Source organism: Dipodomys ordii, unplaced genomic scaffold (assembly GCF_000151885.1).
Source record: "Dipodomys ordii isolate 6190 unplaced genomic scaffold, Dord_2.0 Scaffold55, whole genome shotgun sequence".
Lineage (NCBI taxonomy): Eukaryota > Metazoa > Chordata > Mammalia > Rodentia > Heteromyidae > Dipodomys > Dipodomys ordii.
This window is the reverse complement of record NW_012267271.1, coordinates 297,803-320,841: the sequence shown is the minus strand read 5'-3', so window position 1 is coordinate 320,841 and position 23,039 is coordinate 297,803. Positions and strand designations below refer to the sequence as shown.

At 39.2% G+C, this 23,039-nt stretch overlaps 2 protein-coding genes across 2 annotated transcripts in view; both read left to right on the top strand.

The window, feature by feature from the left end:
- The first annotated feature begins 367 nt into the window (after positions 1 to 367).
- Positions 368 to 4,008, top strand: Zbtb6 (zinc finger and BTB domain containing 6). The gene is made up of 2 exons (XM_013021502.1): positions 368 to 614; positions 2,488 to 4,008. The coding sequence occupies exons 1-2, from the start codon at positions 447 to 449 to the stop codon at positions 3,769 to 3,771; spliced, it is 1,452 nt and encodes a 483-aa protein (XP_012876956.1). The 5' UTR covers positions 368 to 446; the 3' UTR covers positions 3,772 to 4,008.
- Positions 4,009 to 9,264: 5,256 nt separating this feature from the next.
- The window catches only part of Rc3h2 (ring finger and CCCH-type domains 2), a 62,296-nt gene continuing 48,521 nt past the window's right edge, over positions 9,265 to 23,039 (top strand). Inside the window, exons 1-3 of the mRNA XM_013021379.1 lie at positions 9,265 to 9,435; positions 18,315 to 18,612; positions 19,903 to 20,020. Of these exons, the coding sequence (XP_012876833.1) occupies positions 18,382 to 18,612; positions 19,903 to 20,020 (349 nt within the window). The 5' untranslated portion in view covers positions 9,265 to 9,435; positions 18,315 to 18,381. The remainder of the gene's footprint in view (positions 9,436 to 18,314; positions 18,613 to 19,902; positions 20,021 to 23,039) is intronic.

Here is a 23,039-nt window from a genome sequence, read left to right as displayed (position 1 = left end):
ATGCTGGAAGCTTACTAAGTTACACTGCAGGAATGCAAGGACCACCAGGCTTTTGTGCCACGCTCAAAACTCCCGGTTTGCTCTGCAGCACGGGGTGTGATCACTCCACTCCTGTCGGGGATGTCCAGTGCCAGCAAGGGCCCCGGTTCCGCTGAGTGGGGTGGGAGGAAGCCAGGGACGAGGTCGCGATGTCGGAGGGGGAAAGGTGTACTCAAAGGTTCCGCGCGGGCCCAGAAGCCCGAATACAGATTTCTTTGGGAGAGGTTCTTCGCTCTTCCTCTTTTCAAGCTCTGGATAGTCCTCAGACGGAAGTCCGGCCCGTCATGCCATCGTCCAGCTTCACGCCCGGATTCCGGATGAGCGCGCGGAGACCAGGGCAGCGACGACGCTCGAGTTAGCGCTCAGACGCCCTTCAGTTACTGCAGGAGCCGGGGCGGGGGAGGAGGATGTTCTTCCGGGGCGCCCCCGCCGGCACTGCCGGAGTAAAGCTGGCTGACCCGGATGTGTTTCCCCCCAGGCTAACCCCACCTTCCGGCCTGCGCCGCTGCCGCTGCCGCTGCCGCTGCCGCTGCCGCTGCCGCCGCTGTGGAAACCTCCACTCGTTCTCCGAGTCGGTAAGTGGGCGCGGAGGAGACGATCCAGGTCGCGAGGTTGGGATAGAGGAGAGGCAGGGGGAAGAGCAGGAAAGGGTGGGGGAGAAGGGCCGCCGGGCGCCGCGGCCCAGCGCTCCGTTGGGGCCGAAGACCCTGGCCCGCCAGGTCGTGGCCGGGTGGAGGTTGGGGAAGCCCCACACGCCGCTCGGGAGGGAGCGTCCCGACCGCCCGGGGTCCGGGGTGAGTTAGTTCCGCAGTGGTGGTTGTGCCGCTGTGCCGAGCCCGAGCCCCTGTGCCCGGGGACCAAAACAGGAACTGGGCCCCTCGCCCCGCTCCGGGCCGCTGGCCACCTGTGGGAGGCGGGGACACGTAGGGTTGCTTGGCTTGGGCTTAAAGAAACCGCAGAACTACCGGAGGGAGGCGGGGGCAGGCTCCGTTGGCTCACGCCTATAATCCTAGCTTCTCAGTAGGCTGGGATCTCAGGATCACGGGTTCGAACCCGGCCCGGGCAGGAAAGTCCGGAGAACTCTTATCTACAGTTAACCACTAAAAAAGAGAAAGGAAAGAAAATTGCGGAAGTGGGGGTGTGGCTCAAGTGGTTCAGCGCTTGCTTTGAGGAAAAAAAAAAAAAAAGCTTAGGGACAGGATCCAAGCCCCGAGTTCATGCCCCAAGAATTGACCACCACCACCTTCACCTAGACACAGCAACTGGGAACGCTGTTATGATATGCAGAGGTGTCATTGTTTTGGCAATGTCAAAATTATTGCTGTCTAAGGAAAACGGACGACGAAAGATATGCAATTATAAAGACGAGTTAAGGGCCAATCGCGAAGGAACCTGCATTCTTTATAACAATGAATGGCTGTCCTAGAGGTGGAGGAGAGCAATTACGAATTTAAGGATTTAAAAACAAATTTTAAATCTATTTAATGATGTTCTAGTATTAATTCAGAAGGCTTGTTTGGAATGTAGGAGGGAAAGTATTTAGTCAAGGAGACTCTGGGGAAGACAGACTTGAAGGCCTGCAAGAGTGAGATACAGTAAGAAGTTTGGAGAGGGGCTGGGAAGGTGGCTCAGTGGTAGAGCACTTGCCTTGCATGCATGAGGCCCTGGGTTCCATTTCTCAGCACCACATAAGCAAAAAGAAAAAAGCCGGAAGTGGCGCCGTGGCTCAAGTGGTAGAACGCCAGCCTTGAGCTGAAGAGCTGAGGGACAGCGCCCAGGCCCAGATGTCAGGCCCCACAAGTGGACCCCGAAAAAAAAAGTTTGGAAAATACATTAAGGTTTCTAAGATGGGATATTGTTTTAAGTGTACTCTTTGCTAATTACTACTTGTTACTGGACATTCAAAATTGGTTTTGACTACAGGGGATAAAAAATTTTAGCCAAGGAGACAAACTTAGAAACTATTACTTACAATTCATTTCTGCAACAAATCATGGAATCTGTACTATTAGATTATTGAGAACTTCATTTTAACTTTCTGGGTTTTTTTTTGTTGTTGTTGGTCGTGGGGCTTGAACTCTGGGCTTGGTTGCTTTGTCCCTGTGCTCTTCAGCTCAAGGTGATCGCTCTACCGCTAGAGCCACAGCGCCACTTCCGGTTTTCTAGTGGTTTATTGGAGATAAGAGTCTCACAGATGTTCTTGCCCAGGCTGGCTTTGAACTGCGATCCTCAGATCTCAGCCTCCTGAGTAGCTGAGATTACAGGTGTGAGCCACTGGTGCCCCGCACTTTCTGGGTTTTGATAGAGGCATTTGGCACCCAGAGTAGAATTTGTGCTTTTTTCCAATTTATGTTCAGATTCTTGATGGGTGAGAGAAATTCTTTCCTATGTCAGTAGGAGACAGCATTCCCTATCTTTACATCAATGTTTGTGTTTTGTTTTGTTTAGACTGTTACCATGGCTGCTGAGTCTGAGGTTCTGCACTTCCAGTTTGAACAACAAGGAGATGTGGTCCTGCAGAAAATGAATCTTTTGAGACAGCAGAATTTATTTTGTGATGTATCAATTTATATTAATGACACTGAATTCCAGGGGCACAAGGTGATTTTAGCTGCTTGCTCCACCTTTATGAGAGATCAATTTTTACTCACACAGTCAAAACATGTCAGAATCACCATTCTGCAGAGTGCAGAAGTTGGCAGAAAATTATTGCTCTCTTGCTATACTGGAGCACTTGAAGTTAAAAGAAAAGAACTTTTGAAATATTTGACTGCCGCCAGTTACCTTCAGATGGTTCACATCGTGGAAAAGTGTACAGAAGCTTTGTCAAAGTATCTGGAAATTGATCTTTCTATGAAAAATAATAATCAGCACACTGACCTATGTCAGTCTTCTGACCTGGATGTTAAGAATGAAGAAGAAAATTCTGATAGAGACTGTGAGATAATTGAAATTTCAGAAGATAGTCCTGTAAACATAGATCTCCATGTCAAAGAAGAGGAAAGCAATATATTACAGTCCACAGTAGAGAGCTTGACATCAGAGAGAAAAGAAATGACCTCACCAGATCTCTCTACTGTAGATTTAGGTTTTAAAGAAAATGAAATTTGTATTCTCCAGGTCGAGTCTATGAGTACACCAGGTGTTGAAAATGGGCAGTTTCCACAGCCTTGTACCTCATCAGAAGCAAATATGTATTTCTCAGAAACACAGCACTCACTGATCAATTCTACAGTTGAAAGCAGAGTGGCAGATGTTCCTGGAAATCAAGGTCAGGGCTTATTTTGTGAGAATACTGATGGAAGTCATGGTACAGTGAATGAGATTCAGAATCTGGAAGAGAGTTATACACTGAGGCACCAGTGTCCCAGGTGTCCTCGAGGCTTTCTTCATGTTGAAAACTATCTGCGCCACCTTAAGATGCATAAACTCTTCCTGTGTTTACAGTGTGGCAAAACATTTACACAGAAGAAAAACCTTAACCGACACATTCGAGGGCACATGGGCATACGGCCCTTTCAGTGTTCTGTGTGCTTGAAGACGTTTACAGCTAAAAGCACACTTCAGGACCATTTGAACATACACAGTGGTGATAGACCATATAAATGCCACTGTTGTGATATGGATTTCAAGCACAAATCTGCCCTCAAAAAGCATTTAACCTCTGTTCATGGCAGGAGCAGTGGTGAAAAACTACCTAGACCTGATCTCAAAAGGCAAAATCTACTATAATTGATATTATGGACTTCCTTTGTAAATCTTGTATCATTCTGTTGGCAAATCTTTCTTTATAAATGGCAGTGCTTATACTATTGAACTCCCCTCACCACCCATTTTTTATGTTTTATTTTTCATCTATTCTTTCTGAACTTTCAATAGTTCCAAAGTTGTAGGAAGGAGGCATAACAAAGTTGATGGGATTCTGTCTTGTCTCATATATATATATATATATATATATATATATGTCCTAGAATTTGACTTACATATTCTAGACCATTGATTTAAATTAAATACAACCATATAATTATTCCAGAATTATGATGACAGAAAAAGTCAATTTAAAAACACTATTATCCATTACTAGACACTTGAAAAGATAGGATTAATTAGCAATTTTTTTTTTTTGTCAGTCATGGGGCTTGAACCCTTGGCTTGGGCGCTGTCCCTGCACTCTTCAGCCCGAGGTGAGAGCTCTACCACTTGAGCCACAGTGCCACTCCCGGTTTTCTAGTGGTTTACTGGAGATAAGAGTGTCAAGGACTTTCCTGCCCGGGCTGGCTTTGAACCGTGATCCTCAAATCTCAGCCTCCTGAGTAGCTAGGATTACAGGTGTGAGCTACCAGCGCCCAGCTAGGATTAGGAAAGTTTTAATTTATAATCTGCTCTTGTTCTTGAAAGTACTTATTTTAAGCCGTAAAGGAACACAATTCAGATTATTTCATAGCCATACTGTAACATAATTAGACCGATTTCTTAGTTGTATTTAATATGGATTTTAATATATGTATAGATTTTTGTATCCCCACTGCAATTGGGATACAGAAAGTTTTGTCACTCCCTCAAAACTATGCTACCTATCCATTTGCACTGTACTCCCTCCTTGCTCTAAATTCTAACAGTACTTCTTCACTATAATTTTTCCTTTTCCCTCAGCATGAGCCTTTTAAGATTCATTCATGTGTTTACCAGTAGTTCATTTACATTTTTATTTTTGCTTTTATTTTAAGGCAGGGTTTCATTGTTTAGCCCAGACTAGCCTCACACTCAAGATGCTTCTGCCTTAACTGCTACAGTGCTAGATTATTAGTGTACATCACCATGACCTAACGGTTCATTAATTTGAATCATCATTTGTATTAGTTGCTGCTATCAACAGATGAACAGTTTAAATGTTGGTAGCTACTCCTGTTAATCACAATTTCTTATTTAGAGTTTTCGTTCACTGTGTATTGACAAAAATCATCAACATCCCTGGGTTTTATTTGGCATTTCTAGAAAGCCAGACCAAAACTATGAACGTGTACTTTAGTGACTAATATTTCAGATGGTGTTCTGAGACATTGCTCTCTAATATTGCTAAATACAATATAAAAAATTTTGTTGTTATAATAAAGATCAAAATATTGAAAGGCTAATCACCTCTTCTAAACACAGGCATTACTTTTTGTAGAGAAGCCTGGACTAGATACATCTTATTACAAGCTTTTTATTCCTCCTCTACTTATCTCAACTTTATTTAGGATTTCTACAATACTTAATGTCTTGACACCCATGTTTCCAAATGTAATATACTTTGTACCTTGTAAGAATATTGTGAAGAATATTAGAAATGTTTTTAATTATATTTTTATTATCTTTTAGTAGTTGTACAGAGGATTTAGCATTCAACAGATGAGTTTTATGAATATGCTGCATCTTGATCAATGTCACCTGTATTTCAGCATTCTCCCTCTTCCTAACCTAACCCCTTCCCCTCATTTTAACTCTATAGGATATGCATTGAATATTATGACTGTATTTTCTATCCCTGTCTTCATTCATCTACCTTCCTCACTTCCCTTTAAAGTACCAATTTCCTGCTATTCATTTTGTTGGACTGTGAGTTGTTTTTACGGAATTACACTGTTTGAATTCTTCCCGGCAAGTACCATACTTCAGTTAATACATTTGTGTATACTTGCATACAAATGTATATGTTACTTGTACATTTATAAATTAGTTCTGGCTTCCACATATGAGAGAAAACGCGTTCTTTGCCTCGTTGGGGTTGACTTAAAATTTTTTCCATATCCATCCATTTTTTTGCAATGGATAAGTAAAATTCCATTGTGTGTATATATCACATTTATCTGATCCATTCGTTCATTGAGGGGTATCCAGCCTGTTTATATATCTTAGTGAATAGTGCAGTAGTGAACATAGTTGTGTGGTTGGCTTTACTATAAAGTTAAGTATAATTTCTGTGGTACTTTTTTTTTTTAGTGTCCATAGAATTTTAATTCTGGGAGAGACTTTAAAGAATTTGTTTTCATATTTGTTGAGCAAAACTTTGTAACTAATGCTATTAATGACTTTGGACAGATAGCCTGTCCTTGAACTTTCTGTTTTGTTTTGTGCTAGTGCTGGGGCTTGTGTTTTTGCTTAGGGCCTAGTGTTCTTACTCTGTGTTTTTTTTTTTTTTTTTGACTCATGATTGTGCTCTACCACTTGAGTCACATCTCTAGTTCTAGTTTTAGTCTGGCTAATTGGAGATGAGTCAAATATTTGTCTGCCTAAGCTGGCCTCAACCCTTGATCCTCAGACCTTAGTTTCCTGAGTAGGTAGGATTTTAGGTTTGAGCCACTGGCACCAAACTTGAATTGTTCCTAATCTTCTATATAAAGTTTCCTTAATTTACATGTATTTGTATAGTAACTTTGATATTGATCATTTGTAATGTCATTACCAGGCCATTCATATTTAATCCTGAAACAGAGGCTGAATTTTTCTGATTTATCTTCCCATAATTTTCCAGTTGACTTGAGTGGCCATTTAACAGTTGTAAAAATAATTTCCTTTCATGAATAGTTTGTGATTGAAGTATATCTCTTTACTTTGACTTCTTCAGATAAAATTTTGGAGGGGAGGGCTAGGGATGGGAAGAATGAATAAACTGATTTTTTAGGAATCAGTATCTACTATCTTGGATATATGAAATTTTTTGGATGGAAGTACGTTTTAAGTTTTCTGTGCCTTGATTGATGGTTGTAAAAAATTGTGAGCACTTTGAGACTTTTGCTTGGATGGGGAGGTGTTTTGTAAAAGTGGTGTTGTTATTTATATTATTTATTCCCATTATATAGCACAGTAATCTGGAAACATTCCTAGCAGAATATCTACTTGCATGACATTTCTAAAAGTTTTCAGGAAAATATAATCCTCTAAAATATACAACTATGGCAAAGTAAAGTGTAGAATTTGTTCGGTTAAACTCTGCTTATGTTTGTCTTTCTTACATGACAGAAATGCATTGAGTTCAGTCTCATACATATCTGATTTGGGGAAGATCATTTGTTGAAAGAGTAAACTCTTGTCCCTTTTCCTTAGATGTAATTATTATATATGATTACACAAAAAATAAATTGGCAATGGTCATGGAGAACTTGGGTTTGCCTACATCTGAATTGCAAAGATGGACACATTTATTCCAAAAACACCAGTCATTATTATGTATACCTGTACTAAAACTTACATGTACATATAAAAATCCCTGCTCTCATGAAACAGATGCATAAGGCAGGTAGATGGATGTAAACAGTAAGTGAAATTAATGTATGTCAAATAACTGAAAAAAAAAGATTTGAACTAAAAGCATCAATACAAATGCCAGAGAAAAGGAATGGGATTTTTATTTTTAAAAGTGATCATTATACCTTGGTTAAATCGTACACCTCTACATATATATTTCATTGACTTGTGGAATGAAAAAAATAGCCAATAAATGTAGAAAAATACACACACACACACGGTAGCTTGAGAAATTAACCTAAATTCACCCATCAACATCCCGTTGAAAAATTAGACGGGCTTGGAATGGAGCTTAGTGGTAGAGTGCTTGCCTAACATACATGAAGCCCAGGGTTTGATTCCTTAGTATCAAATAACCAAAAGGCTGGAAATGGTGTTGAGGCTCAAGTGGTAGAGTGCTAATCTTGAGCAAATGACGCTTGGGGACAGTGCCCAGAGCCTGAGTTCATGGCGGAAGATTCACACACACACCGTCAATTTTGTAGGCACATTTTTTTTGGGTCCCATCATGGGGGCCTGGGCGCTGTCCCTCAGCTCTTCAGCTCAAGGCTAGCGCTCTACCACTTGAGCCACAGCGCCACTTCCGGCTTTTTTCATTTTGCTTATGTGGTGCTGAGGAATCGAACCCAGGGCCTCAGGCATGCAAGGCTAGCGCTCTACCACTGAGCCACCTTCCCAGCCCTGTAGGCACATTTCTTTATCTTAGTATAGGATAATGAAAAGTTTGGATTGGGTAAATGAATCTTTCTTGTGTTTTTCCTTCTTTTACAGGCAGAAACTTTTTTGTTTTTGTTTTGTTATTCTCAATATCTAGCTGAGTATGGCCTTGTGATCTGCCTGCCTCAGCCTTCTGATTACTGGGATTACAGATATGCACACATCAGCACACCTGTATTACAGGTATGCATTATCACACCTGGTGTAACTATAGTTTTTTCTTAGTTTTTAAAATTTAGCTTTTATCAGTTACATAGGAGGGGCCAGATTTCATTATTACATGTCCACACATCGTTTACACTGTATTCCAGTCAATCATGCCCCCCTCTATCACCCCCCCAAGCATTCCCAGCTAACCATCTGTATTTTGTCTATATCCTAATTTCTATTGTTTACTTCCATAGCTTTTTGCTGGGACAACTGGTTTTTACATTGTAAACTATTTACAAGTCATAATCATTCCCTTCACCTGTATTGGCTTCAGTTTCTCATTGTCTTTTTAGGATTATTTTGATAATATGTAAGTAAAACTAAGATATTTAAGAATCACTTGATGCAGTAAGTTAATTCATGAATTACTACCTGTTCTCTATTCTCATCTATGAGAATAGGTCCTCAGAGTTTGCTATGGGAAAAAAAAAATCCTTCAATATATTCATTGAGCCATAATGCCAAAATTTACTTTTCAATTTTGATCCTTACCACCTTTTGAGGAGTTGTAATAAAGAGATCAGGTGAATTTTGGTAAGGGCGTTACTGGGTGATCCGTTGGGCGTCAGGTTAGCACTTCTATCCGGGAGAGTGAAATAGGATGTAACACTGGCGCTATCAGATTCTGCTCATTGGATCACAGGCTTTTCACCATAGGAGCCTAACACACTGGCTCAAAGCGCAGAGGAGCGTGCAGGGAGTTTCCCATCAATCCTTTCGACTTGCCGGTCTTCCCAGCATCTCCCACAGTACTCCCGGGCTCCCTCGTCACGTGACCGGGATGGATTCGCTCCGCCAGATGGAAGCTAAAACGCAGTATAGGTGGTCGGGACTACTACGGTCCTCTATCACCTCCCTCACGCCCGGGTTTGCGTAATCTCGCGTGAGGTGGAGAGTATCTTCTCGCGAGACCTAAGTCGGGATCCCTCCAGGTCCGCCTCCGTGGTGAGGAGGAGGAGAAGGAGGAGGAGGCGGAGGGAGGGAGGAGGAGGAGGAGGAGGAGGCCCCGTCGCGGCCTTCGCCGCCGCCAACGGGGCTGTCCCTGTAGCTCCCGATGGAGTTTGAGGCCCTGAAACCGCCGCCGAGCTCTGCCCCGGCGAGACGAGGCGCCTCCGTCGCCGAGCCGCGCCGTCGCGGGGCTCCCGGGAGCGGCCCTTAGCGACCCCGCCCGGGCCCCCTCAGGTAGGGCGGGGGCGGGCGCGCTGCGGCTCGGGCCCGAGTCTCGGTGCCGGGTCCCCAGCGGTCGGGCGGGAGACCCGGCTCAGCCCTGGTGGCCTGTGCGGTGCGGCCGCCGGTGCCCCCCGAGGGTTGGGGACTGAGGGCCGCACCTGACACGGACGAACCCCAGGGCCTGGACAGGCCCCTTGGTCTGGTGGGGCTTTTGCGATGCGAAGCGAAGGGCTCCAATGGCCACCTTCTTTCGACACTCCAGGAGGACACCTCTGACCATGAAGGGACCTCCCTCGTCAAGGCCAGCTTCCCTTCTCCCGTTCCTCCTGCACTTAGTAAGAGGGGCTTTTGGAAGAGGACCTCGAAATCTGGTCCCGTTCCAGCTTTTCCTCTTTCTGCCCTGGGGCTTCCTGAGCCCCTGGCGCAAGGATGGTGGAGCCGATCTGAGTGGGTGTAAATAGGGACCCTGGTCAAACAATGCCCTGGGAGGGCTTCACCTCTCTGGAGGGAGATGGCCGGCCCGAAGTGGTTGCACTGGGGATGTGACTAGAAGCAGTGACATGAAACACAGCCAGGAAATTCTACTGTGGCTTTCTTCTATTCCCTCTTTCATTTTCCCCCCATGGTGAAGCCTCTTGAGGAGACTCTTCCACCATCTTAGAAGAATGGTAGAGAACATCTTTGTTTCTCAGAGGAACAGCTCTACTTTTCTCTATCCTTTGCTTTCAGGAAGAGAGAAGATGAGGGTAGCTGTCATTTCCATCCTTCAAATCACTGTAGTTTAAGATATCATCGGCAGATAAAACCTTCACACCAAAAGAGCCTCAAATAATCACTGACAAAGTAGATCTAATCCAGTAATTTTCAGCCTGTTTTATATTTTCATGAAACCTACCTGGTTTCTCTTTTTAAGTTCCTACTATTCTTACCTAGGTCCTTTAGTAATTTTCGCTTTTTTCCCCTACCCTCTGTGCCTTAGAATGGCTTTCTAACTCAGATAAAATGCTTACAATTAATCTTATTACTATTTGTATGTGAGTCACACATAGAAGTTCCCGTAGGAACTTTTGATTAACCTTAGAAAGTGATACGATTTCACCCCAAACTAAACACTAAAGTGATATGATTTTAACCTGACCCCCGAAAAGCAAAGAAACACGTTTTAGTAAATGCAACCTTTTCGTGGTTAAATGTATATGGAAAGTTTAAATGTTAAACTTTCTGAATCATTAAGAATAGTTCACAGAGTCTCCTGTTCTCATCTTCTTTTATCTTAAAAAGCTACAACCACTGTTCTGACCTCACATTGTCTATGTTGTTTACTTCCGTATTCAGTTCTTGAAGAAATAGAGACCATCACATCCTGTTAAAGACAATTTTCTTAATACTGCCAATTTTATTGATTTGGAGGTTTCTGTTTTCCAAATTTCAGAGTTTGGAAAATTGCTAGAATACAAAATAGTAAACACATATTGCATTTGTGTTTAGAAAAGGCAGATGTTCTAATTTAAAGAGGCTTTTTACTCTGAGGATGTGATTGCAGTTCAGTTCATTAGTAGGTCCTCTGAGTTTCTCCTCCTCTGTTACTGTTGTGTTAACCTGACGTACCAGAAGACATATGTCCTTTGTTCCTGTTTTCATTAATTCGCTTTCTGCTTTTGTAGCTTGCTGTGGTCATTTAGCAAAACATATCTTCTTTACACTCAGGATTTTATAATTTGAAAACAGAACTACATTGTATGTGATAGCTCAGAGCACTAAAGAAAGTTATAAGGTTATAAGTACTTGCTATCATTTTAGTTGGATTGCATTGAAGTTTCACTTCCTAGTGATGGAAAAAGGAAGCATGTAGTAACAAAGCTAGCTGAAAATTAAAAATATTGTGCTCCGTCTCATTAATGTTTTAGCTTACATCATTGTGGTCTTTTTTTGGTCTTGCTTAATGAAAGACTTCTTACGGGTGTGACTTTTAATAAAAGTTAATTTTGAGAATTACTTTATATAATCTGTAGTTATCTAGAGCTGCACTGTCCAATACCATCTATTAGCCACTTGTGGCAGTTGAGGACTTGAAATGAAACTAATGTGACTTAAGATATGCTGTAAGTATAAAATATACACATCATATTTCAAAGACTTGGTACAAAGTTTTTAAATATTTAAATAATTGTATATGTTGATTATATGTTGAAATGGTATTTTGGATAAATTGAGTTAGCTAAAATTAATTTTACCTATTTTAATACAACTACCAGAAATATTTTAATTATTTTTGGCGGTGGATGTTAAAGAAACCCAAGGCCAAACATGTACATGATAAACATGTACTCTATACCAAGCCCAACACTCCCAAGACCTTGTGTTTATATTTTTATTGGACATTGATATTCTAGAGCAGCATTAGTCTTCCATTAAGTAAATTAACTGAATAAAAGTAGGCATAAGGAGAGGGGACTCAGTAGTAGAGTGCTTGCAGAAGGCCTAGATTTTGATCAATAACACTAAAAGTAAATAACTAAAACAAGTACATATGAATATATGAAAACTAAAATGTTCCTGCATATCCTCTTATAACCAAAATAAGGCTTATAACCTCTTATAACCAAGAAGGCTAAGGACTTTAGCAATAAGAAATATAAAGTTAAATAGTTGCCTTTATTGAGGGAGAAACAAGTAATCAAAAAGTGTCTGAAAACTAGGTATTTTTCAAGCCTAACTAGTACTAAAAAGTATAAAGATTAGTTAAAATAGAAGTTACCATCTCATTATATTCCTACTAAAATGCACTGAAAGTTCTATCTCACACTTATTTTAAAGACTGAATTCAGCTTCATTGATTGAGGAAGTAAATGTGCTGGGTGTGATGTTGCATATCTGCATGCAGTTCCAGCTATTCCAGATGTGTAGGTAGGGTGATCACAGTCCCAGACCATGCCCCAGACAAAAACATAAGAATCTGTTAAAAAAAAAAAAAAAGTAACCAAACAGACAAAAAAACTGGGACTTCGCTTAAGTGGGCAGGGCACCAATCTCATAAGCACAAGCTCTGAGGTCAGACCCTAGTACCACCAGAAAAAAGTGAAACTTGAGACTTAGCTATTTATAACTTAAAGCTAAGTCATATATAATAATAGTATTTTTAAATGTACTTTAATTCCTCCTCCCCGCCCCCAGTTCTGCTGACAGGTATAGATGTTGAGTTTTAGAATTTATAGGTTGTTTACATTAGCTGTTTTGGGGTTTTTTGTTTGGTTTTCCTTAGGCCAGAACCTAAGTTATACTTCTGATGCTTTAAATTTAGTTTTAAATCCAAAGTTAATTATTTTAATCCTTACTTTTTTGATTTGAGAGACACCATTCTAGGTCATTTCAGTAGCTTATAGTTCTTATATATGTTAACTAAAATAAAAACAATGGCTTTTAATAAACAGACCTGAATCCTAATGTTTATATTTTTATATGCAGAATTATAAAGTACTATATGTACATACATCCACACAGCAGTGAAGAAAGCTATAAACTATATTATTACATTTTAAAATCAAGTGCCATGGTCTTTGACTGACTGCATAATAATGACTGATAAGAGAAAATGAAAGTACTTAGCTGATATGCAGCTTGGTGCTAATAAATCAGTCACACTTTTCTTCATTTGAGAGAAGTCTGTGATTCTTTTATGAGTAACACTTATAGCAAGGTACTTATCAATTGGGAAATTAAGCAAAAACCTGTTTAAGGTTCCACTTTTAATTTAGCATTTCTTCTTCTTACGCTTCATCTTATTATTCTTCAATTTGAGAAACTAGTTATCAAGATTAGGTAATAGAAAAATTAGAATACTTTTACTACAGGTATCTAGAGTTGTGAACTTTTTTGTCCTTTTTTTTTTGTTATTGTAAAGTTGATGTACAGAGGGATTATAGTTATGTAAGTCAGGTAATGAGTACATTTCTTTCTTTTTTGGGGAGGAGGGGGTCTGGTCATGGGACCTAAACTCTGGGCCTGGGTGCTGTCCCTCAGCTCTTCAGCTCAAGGCTAGCATTCTACCACTTGAGCTACAGTGCCATTTCCAGCTTTTTTTTTTCTTCTGCTAATGTGGTGTTGAGGAATCGAACCCAGGGCCTTATACATGCAAGGCAAGCGCCCTACCACTGAGCCACCTTCCCAGCCCATGAGTACATTTCTTTCTTTTTTTTTCTTTTTTTGGGGGGTCTGGTCATGGGGCCTGGGTGCTGTCCCTCAGCTCTTCAGCTCAAGGCTAGCGCTCTACCACTTGAGTCACAGCATCACTTCCAGCTTTTTTTTCTTTTTGCTTATGTGGTGTTGAGGAATCAAACCCAGGGCCTCATGTATGCAAGGCAAGCACTCTACCACTGAGCCACCTCCCAAGCCAGTTGTAAACTTTTTGATCCATTTTATCTCAACTTGAAATATATTGTGAGTATATTTAGAGTAAGTAGTTCAGTACTAAGTAATTTAGATTTCCTTATAAATTGTCAAATCGCTATAAATATGTCAGTTATAAGCCTAAAAGTTTTATAAATTAATATATACTCTTGTATATATTCTTGTTGCTTGTTCGTATCTTGTTTTTTGTTCTCTGTTTGTTTGTTTGTTTTTGTGCTGGTCCTGGACCTGAACTTAGGGCCTGAGTGTTGTCCTTTACCTTTTGTATTCAAGTCTAGTGCTATACTACTTGAGCAACAGCTCTACTTCTGTCTTTTGTGGGTTAATTGGAAATAAGAGTCTCACAGACCTTCCTGTCTGGGCTGGCTTTGAACTATGACCCTCAGATCTCAGCCTCCTGAGTAGCTAGGATTGTGGGCATGAGCCATTGGCACCTGGCCTCGTACCTTGTTTTTAAAATATAAAAAGAAGATATTTGTAATTTTTCAAAGTTATAAAAAGAATTCTTACATAGTTTGATGAAGTACCATTATTTTAAAAGAATTGGAACTTCCGTTTTGTCATCACTAGTTAAACCTTTAAAAAACTTTGGTGTTTTAGATAAAATTTTTATTTGTCTTGAATAATCTAGAATTTACCTTTAATAGTAATGAAGGAATACATTTTTAAAACCATATTCACTATACCTCATCATAAAAGGTTTTTTTTTTTTTTTTGTCGGTCCTGGGGCTTGAACTCTGGGCCTGGGCGCTGTCCCTCAGCTCTTCAGTTCAAGGCGAGCGCTCTACCACTTGAGCTACAGCACCACTTCCGGTTTTCTAGTGGTTTTATGGGAGATAGGAGTCTCAAGGTCTCTCCTGCCCGAGCTGGCTTTGAACCGCGATCCTCAGATCTCAGCCTCCTGAGTAGCTAGGATTACAGGCGTGAGCCACCAGCGCCTGGCCATAAAAGGTTTTTAATTTTGTTGGTGTATAGCAGGAGGAACAGGCAGACTTATTGCCAAAGTTTTCTTAGAGGAGTGTTTGTGTGTGTACTTGCTGATCTCGGTCTTGAACTCTGGGCCTGGGCATTGTCCCTGAGCTCCTTTTGCTCAAGGGTAGTGGTCTACCACTTGAGTCACATCTCCACTTCGGTCTTTTTCTATGATTTATTGGCAGTAGTGTCTAATAGAGCCGGGCACCGGTGGCTCACACCTGTAGTCCTAGCTACTCAGGAGGCTGAGATCTGAGGATCATGGTTCAAAGCCAGCCCAGGCAGGAAAGTCTGTGAGAGTCTTACCTCTAGTTAACCACCAGAAAACTGGAAGTGGCACTGTGGCTCAGGTGGTAGAGCCCTTGCCTTGAGCTGAAGAGCTCAAGCCCAGAGTTCAAGCCCCATGACCAACCAAAAATAAAAAATAAGTCTAATAGAATTTCCTACCCAGGCTGGTTTCTAACTCAGAGCTCAGCATCCTGAGTAGCTAGGATTATAGGGTTATAGGCATGAGCCTAACACCCAGCCTTTTAAAGTTTTAAGCTTTTAAAAGTGTTAATTTGCCAGGCCCCTGTAATCCTAGCTACTCAGGAGGCTGAGATCTGAGGATCATGGTTCAAAGCCAGCCTGGGCAGAAAAGTCCGTGAGATTCTTATCTCCAATAAACCACTAGAAAATCAGAAGTGGTGCTGTGGTTCAAGCAGTAGAGCGCTCGCCTTGAGCTGAAGAGCGCAGGGACAGCGCCCAAGCGCAGAGTTCAAGCCCCACGACTGACCAAAAAAAACCCAAAAAAGTGTTAATTTAATTTCTAGTAGAACTTAAATTTCTCAAGATTAATTATATTAAAAGCTCTGGTGTTCTTATACTTGAAAATGTGGATAAAGAGATATAACGTAAAACTATAAAGTGTGTTCTGGAATGTTCTACCGTAGTTTTAAACAGTGGATGATATGGAAAGCTGAATTCTTGCTCATTGATTCCTATTATCAGTGATACCCTAGCCCAACTGAATTCACATTCCCAAATAAGTACACATTGTGGGGGGGGGGAGTGAATTTAAGATAAAATTCATTTTTTTGGTTTGGATTCACAAAGTTTTCTAGCAAAATTCTGCAACCAGAAAACAACATTAAATTTGTTAAGTAGTTTTAGGGATTATGTGTTTAGCTGCATAGTGTTCATCTCTAAAGTTGGAAGCAAACTAGTTTTTAGATTGATGGTACTAATAAGTGTGGAAATATGAAAATGAACCACATAAAGATATGAGTATTAAAATCTTATATAGAGATGTTTAAGGAAAAGTTTTGTATTAGATAGGGTTCTTTTTACATAGAAAGACATTCAATTAATTTTTACTGAGCTTTTTTTCAATAAAATTTTTGTGCCAGTCCTAGGGCTTGAACTCAGCCTTAGGCACTGTCCCTGAGCTAGCTTTCTATCACTTCAGCTTTTTTGTAGTTTGTTGGAGATAAGAGTCTCACAGACTTTCCTGCCCAAACTGGCTTCAAACCGCAATCCTCCGTTCTCAGCCTCCTGAGTGGCTAGGATTACAGATGGGAGCCAGTAGCCCCCAGCTTACTGAATCATTTTTTAAATTTTTTTAAAATAAAAAAAACACAATAAAGGCTACTGGAATCACTCATTTATATGTTTTGGGAATACTTTCAGTTATATACTTCTTATTCTGACTACATTTTAAAACAGTCTGTGTGACTAATGTATTTAAGTTGGTAAATATTTGTATGGATAAGAATTATTCTAAATACCTAGATTTCTCATTCACTATTGTCTTTGTTAGGCTTAGTTATGTGTTTTGTGTTAGAAGATAAATAAAATTTGTATTTGTGATGTAAATTGAATTCAGGCTTGTGCATTCTAGTCAGCCACTCTACTAATGAGCTATATCCCATTCTTGGACAAAGATTTCAATCTTAGAAATAAGAAAAATCTCTCACTCTTATTTTTCCCTGTACCTTTTCAATTTATAATCTTATTCATTATAGTTTTCCCTAAACTATTATTGCTGCAAAAATTGATATTTATATTTTACCTTTTTTTTCTTCCTAGAATTGTTAGATAAGAATAGTGTTTTCTTTTTTTCTGTTAATTTTTTTGGACCTGATTTATTTTATTTTATTTTATTTTTTTGTCGGTCGTGGGGCTTGAACTCTGGGTTTGGGTGCTGTCCCTTAGCTCTTCAGCTCAAGGCGAGCGCTCTACCGCTTGAGCCACAGCACCACTTCCTATTTATTTTACTTATTTATTTTTTTTGGGTCCAGTCATAGGGCCTAAACTCTGGGCCTGGGTGTAGTCCCTCAGCTCTTCAGCTCAAGGCTAGCGCTCTACCACTTGAGCCACACACTACTTTCGGCTCTTTTCTCTTTGCTTATGTGGTGCTGAGGAATCAAACCCAGGGCTTCGAGCATGCAAGGCAAGCGCTCTACCACTGAGCCACCTTCTCAGCCCAGACATATTTTAGTTATATTTATCAATCACTAAATGCTATACTTTGTCAGAAGTATTAAAGTAGAATATTACAAGGTTATCTTAAACATTCTTTTCTTTGTTTTACTTTGGGTGGACCATACTTTGTAGTCAGTAGTATTTTTCTCACTTATGGACAAATAGCTCAACACAGTCCTCTCTGTAGATTTCCAGAACCTCAGCCTCAGAATCAAGTCCTGACCAATGTCTTTTTCTAGGTGAGAAAGCTGTCATTTTTTGTGTGCGGTACTAGAGATTGAACCCAGGGCCTCATGCATGCTAAATAAGTGATATAATACTGAACTACATCCTAGCCCTACAGTATTGTTTTGATCAATAGTTTTCAAAGGTTACCAGCTCTTAGGTTTTTGATATATTTGGGGATAGTGATTATCTCAGAGGAATACTTAAAAAAAAAAAAAAAAAAAACCTTGGCAATACAAAGTAATTTGTGTTTCTAAAAATGGAATGTGAAGGCCAGGCATCTATAATCCTAACTACTCAAGAGGCTGAGATATGAGGATTACCTTTCAAAGCCTGCTGGGGCAGAAAAGTCCCCAAGAGACTCTAATCTCCAATAAACTATTCAAAAAAGCTGGAAGTGGCACTGTGGTATAAGTGGTAGAGTGCTAGCCTTGAGCATAAAGAGGCCCAGGGACAGCATCCAGGCACTGAATTCAAGCCCAAGGACCGGCAAAAAAAAAAGAAAAAGAAAAAATGGAATGTGGAAAGTTAATCTGCTTGTTTTTATAGTCATTAAGAAAAATATGTAAACACTTTAATGACTATTTCATGTACAAGCAATAAAAATACAGAGTTGGCAGAAACACTCTTAGTGGATTGTTTCTGTGCAAAATTTCAGAAATATAATTATTTCGGCAAATAGGTTATTTTTTTTAATATAGACAAAGCATATAAAACTATTCAGAAGATTCAGATTCTGGGACAATGATGGATGATTTTAGCAAGTAATTCTTAAATGATGAATGATGAATAAGTGGTTAATTCTTACTTTTGTCCATTTCCAGCTTACAAAACACTACACAGCAAAATAATGATCTGCTAGACTGCTAACCCAACCATCCAGATTCCACAATGCCTGTGCAGGCAGCTCAATGGACAGAATTTCTGTCCTGTCCAATCTGCTATAATGAATTTGATGAGAATGTGCACAAACCCATCAGTTTAGGTTGTTCACACACTGTTTGCAAGACCTGCTTGAATAAACTTCACCGAAAAGCTTGTCCTTTTGACCAGACAGCCATCAACACAGACATTGATGTACTTCCTGTCAACTTTGCACTTCTCCAGTTGGTTGGAGCCCAGGTAAGCTTTCAGTATTTTACTCATTTAATATCTAAAATGATTTATCAAGCTTCATTTATTACAAATATATACAAAATATGTTTAGTGATCAATGAGACATAAAAAATAAATGTCCAATGTACCAGCTTTTAAAAGATTTTCTTAAATATCATTAACCTCTTAAGCAAAACCATAAATTTCACTATATTTATATACATTTTTTTCATCAGTCTGTGCTCAAAATTTGTGTTGTTTCTTTTTTTTGAGATGAAATAATTCTGAGACATTTTTATATGTACATAACATCTTTATTTACTAAATGATATGAAAAGAAAAAAAGCTTTTACCAGAAGTGAACCAACTAAAACTCTCAAAGGAGAAGTTTTTGGTTTTATTTTTAACTTTAGTTTTATGAGAAAATAAGCTGTACATACATATATGCCTGTGGGTGTATATAACACAGGTATGTATACACTCAAGGCTGGTGCTCTTTGATTAGAACCACAGTTCCACTTCCCACTTTTTGGTAGTTAATTGGGGATAAGTTTCTCATGGACTTTCCTGCTCAGGCTGGTTCTGAACCACAATCCTTAGATCTGTCAACATTCTTAGTAGCTAATATTGCAGCCATGAGCCACCAGTGCCAACAGTCTTCTCATTCTTTACCACTTCAGTAACTGAGGTTATAGGTATGAGTCACCAGACCAAATCACTTTCTAACACACTATTTTTTAAAAATTGTTTTTCATTGTCTCCTAATCTCCATAGAATATAAGCTTTGTGGAAACAATAAATTTCTGTTTTGTTCACTGAAAGCCCCCAGTACCAGGCACATCATTAAAATCTTTAAATGTAAATATTGAATATAAAATTGAAGTACCAAATACATTGGCATTATGAAATATTCATCCACACTTTTTAGATATACAAGTTGCATTCAATGAAGTAGAATTTCAAAGAATTTGAAAAGTAATGTCAGAGGACCTGTATAATTTTCCACAGCTTTCCCTAAATTTAGCATCCTTCAAAATTAATTATACAACTATTATCAAGAAATTATCATTGATATAATACTGTTAACTACTTGCTTTCCCCCCTCTTTCCTTAATCCACCCCATTGCTACTATAATATATGTAGCCTGTTTGGGAAAGCATTTTGGCTAGTGGTTAGGTTTAAATTTACTTAAATTTTATTTAATATATTTTACTGATATGTTGTCTTGTATTATAATTATATACTCATGAAGATTATTATCAAGTATATTAGTAGCAGTTACATGAGCTGGATGAATGTATTTTTTCTTTTTTTAGGTACCAGATCATCAGTCAATAAAGTTAAGTAATCTAGGTGAAAATAAACATTATGAAGTTGCAAAAAAATGTGTTGAAGATTTGGCACTCTACTTAAAACCACTAAGTGGAGGTAAAGGTAAGTATATAAAAAGCATTTTTGCTGGCAAGTAACACTTTGTAAGTGTAAATATTAGCTACTTCCAGTAGTTAAGTCACATCGTGGAGCTTGAAGTGTATTGGAGGATATGGATATACAGGAATAATAAGTAATGTGACAAAGTAAAACTTTATTTTCATTTTATATATATATATATATATATATGAAGCAACACATCATAAGTGTAATAGTTATTGAATGTATCAATCACATATTTATTTATTGTTATTTTTTCCTTAAGGACATAGACTAAGTACTAGGTGCTATTCTGATGCTATGATATTTTAGTAAACTGGAGGGAAGAATGTACTTTATTTCAAATACAATGCTTATAAGAAAGGTAAAATCTATAATAAAGATTATAACAGTTTATATATTATAATAAATTAGCCAACTATATAGTGGACAATTAGTATAAAAAACAGTATAGTTATGGCAATCAGATTAACAAGGGACGGATATTCTTAGATGTCAATATTTATCTAGTAGAGACCTCATTAACAAGATGGCCACTGAACTTGAAAAGGGTAAGAGGTAAATTAATTAAGCACAAAGATTGGGAATATAGTGTTCCACTGAGAGTGAATAGCTAGTGCAGCATCCCTAAGGCAAGCCTGTGTCTTCAAAGGAAAGCAAGAGAAGAGTACTTGGAGGAATGTGAGTGAGCAGGGTAAGATAGGATGAGATGAAATGGTGAGTTTAGGTTTTCTAAAGACTTACTGGCCATTGAAATACTTGCCATTTTTCTCAGAGTAAAGTTGAAGAGTAATTCATTGTAGGGTTTTATATGGAGTGGTGAATCTGATCAAGATACATTATATGTATGTGTAGACATGTCAAAATAAAATATCAAGGCTAATAAAAAATGGGGAAAGAAACCACAGAGCAATGATGTATTCTAATGATCAACTGGTTACCATCTTGAGAATTCACTATCAAATTGAATTGTAGAAAGCAGGGTAATCAGTTAGAGGCTATAAGGGGGAAGGTTAATAGCAGTAGAGGTGACGTGAAATTGTCAGTAGAGCTAAAAATATGTCTTAAGTTACTGGATTTGGAGTTTGAGAGGCAAAACAAAGTATGACTCCTGGTTTTTGACCTGAGTGCCTGGTAGGAAGGTTGCCTTCAATTTACAGAAAAGTGAGGGTAGACTAGGTTTAGGTAAGAAGTTTGAGTTCATTTGTGGTCATAGTAAATTTGAAATGTCTATTATTTACTTGGTGCTATTGAGTAATTGGTGGATGTATTAGTTTTGTGTTCAGAATGATATCTAGGAGATATAATTTTAGAGACTTTGATGGATGATTATAATTTAAAGCAATGAGACTAGGTAAGATCACTTAAGGAATGAGTTTATATAAGAGAAATAGACTAGGTCCTGAATCTCTTTAACACTTAAGAAGTCAAGAGGTAGGGAAAAGATGAAAACTGAAGCAATAGCATATTCTTAAACCAAATAGTTTAACACAATGAAGAGTAACCATTAGTGTTGAATGATATCGGAAGGCCAAATAAGGACTGAGAATTAACCAAGAATTTAGCATAGAAGATATAACTACCTTACAAAAGCCCTTTTGGTTGAGATAGTTGCAAAAACTTAATGTAAGTAGGCATTGAATTTGTGAAACAGGAAGTGGAAGCAGTGAATATAGCAAACCAACAGGATAACCTGTGGTGAACATCTGTAATCCTAGCATTAAGGACGCTAAAGAAGGAGAATTATAATTTTTGTGTCAGCATGGTATACACAGGAGTTTGAGTCCAACTTGGCCTATATTGGGAGTCTCCCAATATGTAAATAAATATGTGACTAGGGAAGCCAGGGGTAGTGGAACATAACTGTAATCCTAGCACTTAGGAGGCAGAGGAAGGAAAATCACAACTTTAAAGCCAGCATGAGCCATGTGCTGGTAGCTCATGCCTGTAATCCTAGCTACTCAGGAGGCTGAGATCTGAGGATTATGGTCCAAAGCCAGCCTGGGCAGGAAAGTCCATGAGACTCATATCTTCAATAAACCACCAGAAAACCAGAAGTGGCACTGTGGCACCAGTGGTAGAACGCTCGCCTTGTGCTGAAGAGCTAAAAGACAGTGCCCAGGCCCAGAGTTCAAGCACTGCGACTGACAAAAAAAAAAAAAGCCAGCTTGGACCACATCATAAGTTCTAGATTACCCTGGCCTATATAATGAGACTTTAAAAAAAAAAAAAGGCTGGGCATTAAAGATGTAGGTCAATGATAGAGTGATTGCCCATCATGGTCAAGCTCAAGGTCTTTGATTTGATTTCTGGCAACAACAATGGGAAAGGAGCCGGCGCTTGTGGCTCACACCTGTAATCCTAACTACTTAGAGGCTGAGATCTGAGGATCGTGGTTCAAAGTCAGCCCAGGCAGGAAAGACCGTCATGAGACTCTTATCTCCAATAAACCACTAGAAAACCGGGAGTGGTGCTGTGGCTCAAGTGGTAGTGCGCTCGCCTTGAGCTGAAGAGCTGAGGGACAGTGCCCAGGCCTAGAGTTCAAGCCCCATGACCAACAAAAAAAACAAAAACAAAAACAAAAAACAATGGGAAAGGACAAGGAAGAGGGAAGGGTGGGAGGGAAGAAGAAAGAGAAAGGAAGAAAGAAAGAGAGAAAAAGAAAAGAGAAATTAGAAATAGGACACTAGTAGTGTCCTAACACCATACAAAATGTCTTGTGTACAATTTAAAAGAAATGAACCATTCTTAATCATTACTTTTTAAGTTAAAGTCTGTATTTATTCTTCTTTAATATTTACCTCCAGTTGTTTTAGTAAGTGTGGAGAATAGACTAAATTCAGATGTATACAACCCAGAGAACAAGACACCTAAATAAAATAAGTAAAAAGTAAGCTTATTTTTACTAAAGTGGTAATTAACAACAGCACAATACTCAGAAAATAAAACTACTTGTGATGAACTTATTAAAATTTGAGACTGAGTAGGTAAATGCAGATAATTCTCATGTACTTGCATTTTT